We start from the raw sequence: 7839 nt of genomic DNA on the forward strand, positions 1-7839 counted from the left end.
CCCACTTTTCACCCCTGGGGGGGGGGAGGGGAAGGGGCTTAAACCCCCTCCCCAAAATGGGGGAGGGGGGGGGAATTGGGGAAAGGAGGGGGGGTGAAATTCCCATGGGACCCCCACCCCAAAAAGGCCTCGATTTGAGGGGGGGGTGAGGAGGGATGGGGATCCCCCCCCAAATGTGGGTAAGTTGAGGGGGGGGGGCATAAAAAATGGGACCACCCCCCCTCCCCCCCCCCCCATTCCAGTTTGGGGGGGTTAAAAGTATTGGGGACCCCCCCCTCCCCCACTTTAAATTTTGGGGGCACAGGGACCACCCCAATCCCAGTTTGGGGGGGTTAAAATTATTGGGACCCCCCCCCCAATTAAATTTTGGGGGCACAGGAAATCCCCCCACCCCAATTTTGGGGGGTCACAGACATTGGGACCCCCCCACCCCAATTTTGGGGGTCAAAGACATTGGGACCCCCCCCGACCCCAATTTTAGGGGGGTCAAGAGCACCAGGACCCCCCCAAATTTTGGGGGGGGGGCACAGGAGGGCAGGGGGAGGTCGGGAGGGCGCCGAGGTCGGGGCTGATTTTGGGGGGGGTCTCGGACCCCCCCCAGGAGGAGCAGGAGGGGACAAGGAGGTGACAAAAGGGAGGGGGGACAGTGAGTGGTGACCCCCCCAAAAATTGGGGGAAAAAACCCCAAATTCTCTTTTTTTTTGGGGGGGGGGGGGGGCAGCAAATTCTGACCCTCGAATTGGGGAACCCCCCCCTAAAAAAATCCCATTTTAGGGGGGGGGCAGGAAGTGGTGACCCCTCAAAAATTGGGGGAAAAAAACCCCAAAATTCCCAATTTTGGGGTGGGGGACAAAGTGGTGACCCCTCAAAATTGGGGAAAAAAACCCCCCAAAATTCCCAATTTTGGGGTGGGGGACAAAGTGGTGACCCCCCAAAAATTGGGGAAAAAAACCCCAAAATTCCCAATTTTGGGGGGGGGGACAAAGTGGTGACCCCAGAAAATTGGGGGAAAAAAACCCCCAAAATTCCCAACTTTGGGGTGGGGGACAAAGTGGTGACCCCCCAAAAATTGGGGAAAAAAACCCCAAAATTCCCAATTTTGGGGTGGGGGACAAAGTGGTGACCCCTCAAAATTGGGGAAAAAAACCCCCCAAAATTCCCAATTTTGGGGTGGGGGACAAAGTGGTGACCCCTCAAAATTGGGGAAAAAAACCCCCCAAAATTCCCAATTTTGGGGGTGGGGGACAAAGTGGTGACCCCAGAAAACTGGGGAAAAAAAACCCCCAAAATTCCCAATTTTGTGGGGGGGGACAAAGTGGTGACCCCACAAAATTGGGGAAAAAATCCCAAAATTCCCAATTTTGGGGTGGGGGACAAAGTGGTGACCCCCCAAAAATTGGGGGAAAAAATCCAGAATTCCCAATTTTGGGGGGGGGGGGGACAAAGTGGTGACCCCACAAAATTGGGGGAAAAAAACCCCCAAAATTCCCAATTTTGGAGTGGGGGACAAAGTGGTGACCCCCCCAAAAATTGGGGAAAAAAATCCCAAAATTCCCAATTTTGGGGGGGGGCGGCATGAAATGGTGACCCCCCCCCAAAACTGAGGGAAAACCCCCCAAAATTGAGGGAAGAATTCCCATTTTTTGGGGGTGATGGGCAGCAAGAAACGACCCCTAAAATTGGGGAAAAAACCCCAAAATCCCAAATTTTTTAAAGGGGGGGGGGGAGCCCCAAACTGGGCTGGGGTGGGGGGGGGGGGGGGTGGGGGGGATTTTTGGGGTTCAGGTTTAGTTACTAACCCAGGGGGGTTGCGGGGGGGAGGAGGGGGCAGCAGAGTTAATTAAATGTTAATTAATTAATATATTTTATTTAATAAAAGCTAAAACCCGCAGCAGCCACCGGCTCGTGTGTCCCCAAACCCCCTCCCCAAATTTATCCCTGTGCCCCCCCCCCCCAAACTCTCCCTGTCCCCCCCTATTCTCTCTCCTTATTTATTGTCCCCAAATCTCTGTGAAAAACGCTGGATTTGGTTCAAATTGACGTTTTCGACCCCTCCCTTCAATGGGGGGGACCCAGGGGTGTCCCCAAAACCCCCCCGGGGGGGTCTCTGGGTGTCCCCCCCCCCCCCAAATTCCTTCCCCAAATTCCCTCCCCTCCCCCAGACCGTGCTGACTGTGTATTGATAAAGATGGAAAAAAGCTGCTCTGTGCGAGGGTTTTTGGGGGAAAATCCGGGGAAAAAGGGCAAAAATCAACCTGGGAAAGGTTCAGGGAAGGGTGGGAGAGAAATTTTGGGGAGTCTGGGGCTCGTTGAGTCGGTTTTTATTGCATTTATATATAATATATATCCCAACTTTTACAGCTCTGCCAGGGAGAACTCCCAGGCCCATTTGGTTTTTAATACAATATAAAATTAGGCCTCTAAACAGGGAAATTTTGGGGGGGTTTTATCCTCCCCACCCCCCAAAAAAAATTACCCCCCTGAACCCCTCCCCCGACAAAAGAAATGGGAAATTCAAGGGGTTTTTTTTTTTTGGGGGGGTTTTGGGGTTTTTGGGGGGTTAAAAGGGGCCAAACCAAGTGCAAATCACGGCTATGTACAGAGGGAGGGAGACCCCCCCTGGGGAAAATGGGGGAAAAAAGGGGAAAAATGGGAAAAAAATGAGGTGAAAAGTGGGGGGGGGGGGTTGGGAGGGAAATGGGGGGAAAAAAAAGGGGGGGGATGGTGGGAAAAGAGGGAAAAGTGTGGGGGAAAAGGGGAAAATAAGAGGAAAAAAAAGGGGGAAAAAAAGGAAAAAATGAGGGGAAAAAAAGGAAAAAATGGGGGTGGGAGGGAGGAAGGAAAGAAAAAAGGAGAAAAAAGAAAAAAGGGGGAAATGGAGGAAAAAAAGGGAGAATAAAGGGGAAAAGTGGGAAAAATGAGGAAAAAGGGGGGAAAATGAGGAAAAAGGGGGGAAAAATGAGGAAAAAGGGGGGAAAATGAGGAAAAAGGGGGAAAATGAGGAAAAAGGGGTGGGACCCCCCCTCCCCAAAAAGGGGGTGCTTGAAGAGCTTAAGGGGTGGGGAAGGGGTCCCAAAAAAACTGGGGGAGGGGGGCAGTAAAAAATCCCCCCCTGGAGCCCCCAAATTGAGGGGGGGACCCCAAAAAAGGGGAAAAAATGGGAAAAAATGGGAAAAAAGGGGAAGGGGACCCCAAAAAAGGGGAAAACTGGGAACTGGGGGGGGCTGAACAAGGTCAATACAAAGCTCCAAGTGTTAGTGGGGTGGGGCCCCCCCGGTTTGGGGTTTTTGGGGGGTTTTTTGGGGGTTTTTTGGGGTTTTTTTGGGGGTTTTTGGGGCTCACGAGGGCATGCACTGCACCCGGTCCGGCCCCTCCTCCTCATCGTCCGAAGTGTCCGAGGAGCTCCCGGAATCGTCCGAGGGGGAATCGGCCCCGGGGTCCCGGCGGCGCTGGGGGGAGAAACGGGGAATGAACGGGGGCAGGAATGGGGAAAATGGGGAAAAATGGGGGAAATGGGGAAAAACGGGGGAAAATGGGGGAAATGGGGAAAATGGGGGAAAAATGGGGAATGAACGGGGCAGGAATGGGGAAAAATGGGGGAAAATGGGGAAATGGGGGCAGGAATGGGGAAAAACGGGGGAAAATGGGGAAATGAATGGGGGCAGGAATGGGGAAAATGGGGAATGAACGGGGGCAGGAATGGGGAAAAACGGGGGGAAAATGGGGCAGGAATGGGGAAAATGGGGAAAATGGGGGCAGGAATGGGGAAAATGGGGAAAATGGGGAAATTGGGGCAGGAATGGGGAAAATGGGGGAATGGGGGCAGGAATGGGGAAAATGGGGAAAATGGGGAATGAACGGGGGTAGGAATGGGGAAAAACGGGGGAAAATGGGGGAAATGGGGGCAGGAATGGGGAAAATGGGGAATGAACGGGGGCAGGAATGGGGAAAATGGGGAAAAATGGGGAAAATGGGGAAAAATGGGGGAATGGGGGCAGGAATGGGGAAAATGGGGGAATGGGGGCAGGAATGGGGAAAATGGGGGAAAAATGGGGAAATGGGGCAGGAATGGGGAAAATGGGGAAATGGGGGCAGGAATGGGGAAAATGGGGAAAATGGGGCAGGAATGGGGAAAATGGGGAAAATGGGGAAAAATGGGGGCAGGAATGGGGAAATGGGGGCAGGAATGGGGAAAATGGGGAAAAATGGGGAAAATGGGGGAAAAATGGGGGAATGGGGGCAGGAATGGGGAAAATGGGGAAAAATGGGGAAATGGGGGTAGGAATGGGGAAAATGGGGAAAAACGGGGGAAAATGGGGAAATGGGGGCAGGAATGGGGAAATGGGGGAAAATGGGGGAAATGGGGGTAGGAATGGGGAAAATGGGGGAAATAGGGTTAGAAATGGGGGAAAAGGGTCAGAAATGAGGTCAGAAATGGGAGAAGGGTCAGAAGCAGGGAAATGGGTCAGAAACGGGGTCAGGAATGGGATCAGAAATGGGGGAATTGGGGAAAATGGGAAAAGCAGGAAGTGGGATAAGAGGTGGGAAAAGTGGAAAAAGGAGGGAAAAGTGGGAAAAAAGGAGGGAAAAGTGGGAAAAAGAAGGGAAAAGAAGGGAAAAGGAGGGAAAAGGAGGGAAAAGTGGAAAAAGAAGGGAAAAGAAGGGAAAAGGAGGGAAAAGGAGGGAAAAGAGGGAAAAAGGAGGAAAAAGTGGGAAAAAGGAGGGAAAAGAGGGAAAAAAGGAGGGAAAAGTGGGAAAAAGGAGGGAAAAGAGGGGAAAAGGAGGGAAAAGAAGGGGAAAAGGAGGGAAAAGAGGGGAAAGGAGGGAAAAGAGGGGAAAAGGAGGGAAAAGGAGGGGAAAAGGAGGGGAAAAGGAGGGAAAAGAGGGGAAAAGGAGGGAAAAGAGGGAAAAAGGAGGGGAAAGCTGGAGCAGAGGGGGAGAAGCAGCAGAGGAGCAGTCGGTACCCGGTGGTGGCGGCGCTGGCGCAGGTGGTGCATGAGGAACCAGAGCATGTGGCTGTCAAACATGTCCGTGTGGTGCAGGCTGTCCTCGTCCCGCTCCACCTTGTTCTTCTTGATCACCTGGGGGGGAAAAAGGGGTCAGCTCCAGGGAGAAACGGGGGCAGATTCCATGGAAAAGCTGGGGCAGATTCCATGGAAAACCTGGGTTGTATTCTGGAAAACCTGGGTTACATTCCATGGAAAAACGGGGGCAGATTCCATGGAAAAACGGGGCCAGATTCCATGGAAAACTCGGGTCAGATTCCATGGAAAACCTGGGTTATATTCCATGGAAATCCCAGGCACATTCCATGGAAAACTCGGGTCAGATTCCATGGAAAACCTGGGTTATATTCCATGGAAATCCCGGGTCAGATTCCATGGAAAACCTGGGTTATATTCCATGGAAAAGCTGGGGCAGATTCCATGGAAATCTCGGGTCAGATTCCATGGAAAACCTGGGTTGTATTCTGGAAAACCTGGGTCACATTCCATGGAGAAACGGGGGCAGATTCCATGGAAAAACGGGGCCAGATTCCATGGAAAACCTGGGTTACATTCCATGGGAAACCTGGGTCACATTCAGTGGGAATCCCAGATTCACATTCCATGGAAAACCTGGGTCAAATTCCAGGTAAATCCTGGGGCACATTCCATGGGAATCCTGGGATGTATTCCATGGAAAACCTGGGTCAGATTCCATGGAAAACCTGGGTCACCATCCATGGGAATCCCGGGTCAGATTCCATGGAAATCCCAGGTCACATTCCACGGAAACCTGGGTTGTATTCCATGGAAAACCCAGGTCAGATTCCATGGAAAACTTGGGTTGTATTCCATGAAAATCCCGGGTTACATTCCAGGAAAACCCAGGTCATATTCCATGGAAATCCCGGGTCAGACTCCATGGGAATCCCGGGAATACCCCAGGAATATCCCGGGAATGTCCCAGGAATACCCAGGAATACCCCAGGAATATCCCAGGAATGTCCCAGGAATACCCCAGGAATACCCCAGGAAAATACCGGGAATATCCCAGGACTGTCCCAGGAATACCACAGGAGTACCCCAGGAATGTCCCAGGAATATATCAGGAATACCCCAGGAATGTCCCAGGAATGTCCCAGGAATGTCCCAGGAATGTCCCAGGAGTATACCAGGAACACCCCAGGAACACCCCAGGAACACCCCAGGAATACCCCGGGAACACCCCGGGAACACCCCAGGAATACCCCAGGAATACCCAGGAACGCCCCGGGAACGCCCAGGAACACCCCATGAACACCCCAGGAACACCCCAGGAACACCCCGGGAACACCCCGGGAACACCCCAGGAATACCCCAGGAATACCCCAGGAACACCTCAGGAATACCCCAGGAATACCCCAGGAACACCTCAGGAACGCCCCGGGAACGCCCCAGGAACACCCCGGGAACACCCCAGGAATACCCCAGGAACACCCCGGGAACACCCTGGGAACACCCTGGGAACACCCCAGGAACACCCCGGGAACGCCCTGGGAACACCCCAGGAACACCCCGGGAACACCCCAGGAACACCTCAGGAACACCCCAGGAACACCCCGGGAATACCCCAGGAACACCCCAGGAACACCCCAGGAACACCCCATGAACACCCCAGGAATACCCCAGGAACACCTCAGGAACACCCCAGGAACACCCCGGGAATACCCCAGGAACACCCCAGGAACACCCCATGAACACCCCAGGAATACCCCAGGAACACCCCGGGAACACCCTGGGAACACCCTGGGAACACCCCAGGAACACCCCGGGAACGCCCTGGGAACACCCCAGGAACGCCCCGGGAACACCCCAGGAACACCCCGGGAATACCCCGGGAATACCCCGGGAACACCCCGGGCCAGCCCCGCTCACCTCCTTGAGGCCGCGCAGCTCCGTGGGCGCCTCGGCCGTGGGTGCCCAGATCTTCACGTCGTGGTCCAGGCCGCTGGTGGCCAGCACGGGCAGGTGGGGATGGGGCTCCAGGCAGTTCACCTGGGGAGAAAACGGGGAAAAATGGGAAAAATGGGAAAAATGGGCATTTTGGGAATGGGAATGAGGGTCCAGGCAGTTCAACTGGGGGGAAAATGGGAAAAATGGGAAAAATGGGCATTTTGGGAATGGGAACGAGGGTCCAGGCAGTTCACCTGGGGAGAAAAATGGGGGAAAATGGGAAAAATGGGAAAAATGGGCATTTTGGGAATGGGAACGAGGGTCCAGGCAGTTCACCTGGGGAGAAAACGGGGAAAAATGGGAAAAATGGGCATTTTGGGAAAAATGGGCATTTTGGGAATGGGAATGAGGGTCCAGGCAGTTCACCTGGGGAGAAAAATGGGGGAAAATGGGAAAAATGGGAAAAATGGGAATTTTGGGAATGGGAACGAGGGTCCAGGCAGTTCAACTGGGGAGAAAATGGGGGAAAATGGAAAAATGGGAAAAATGGGAATTTTGGGAATGGGAACGAGGGTCCAGGCAGTTCAACTGGGGAGAAAAATGGGGGAAAATGGGAAAAATGGGAAAAATGGGCATTTTGGGAATGGGAACGAGGGTCCAGGCAGTTCAACTGGGGAGAAAATGGGGAAAATGGGAAAAATGGGAAAAATGGGCATTTTGGGAATGGGAATGAGGGTCCAGGCAGTTCAACTGGGGAGAAAAATGGGGGAAAATGGGAAAATGGGGATTTGGGGATCAGGAATGGGATTGGGATTGGGAATGGGGGAGCTGCTCCTCCAGGGAGTTCAACTGGGAAAAAAATGGGAATTTTGGGAAAAGTGGGGATTTTGGGATTGGAGGGTGAGGGTCCAGGCAGTTCACC

The 7839-nt window shown here is 53.3% G+C and overlaps 1 protein-coding gene across 1 annotated transcript in view; it reads right to left on the reverse strand.

Annotated features, from left to right (window-relative positions):
• Positions 1 to 2306: 2306 nt before the first annotated feature.
• The window catches only part of DCAF8 (DDB1 and CUL4 associated factor 8), a 32075-nt gene continuing 26542 nt past the window's right edge, over positions 2307 to 7839 (reverse strand). Inside the window, exons 13-15 of the mRNA XM_066567945.1 lie at positions 6900 to 7019; positions 4965 to 5081; positions 2307 to 3449 (exon numbers count right to left, since the gene is read on the reverse strand). Coding sequence (XP_066424042.1) covers positions 3339 to 3449; positions 4965 to 5081; positions 6900 to 7019 — 348 coding nt within the window. The 3' untranslated portion in view covers positions 2307 to 3338. The remainder of the gene's footprint in view (positions 3450 to 4964; positions 5082 to 6899; positions 7020 to 7839) is intronic.

The sequence above is a fragment of the Molothrus aeneus genome, chromosome 31 (genome assembly GCF_037042795.1).
Source record: "Molothrus aeneus isolate 106 chromosome 31, BPBGC_Maene_1.0, whole genome shotgun sequence".
NCBI lineage: Eukaryota > Metazoa > Chordata > Aves > Passeriformes > Icteridae > Molothrus > Molothrus aeneus.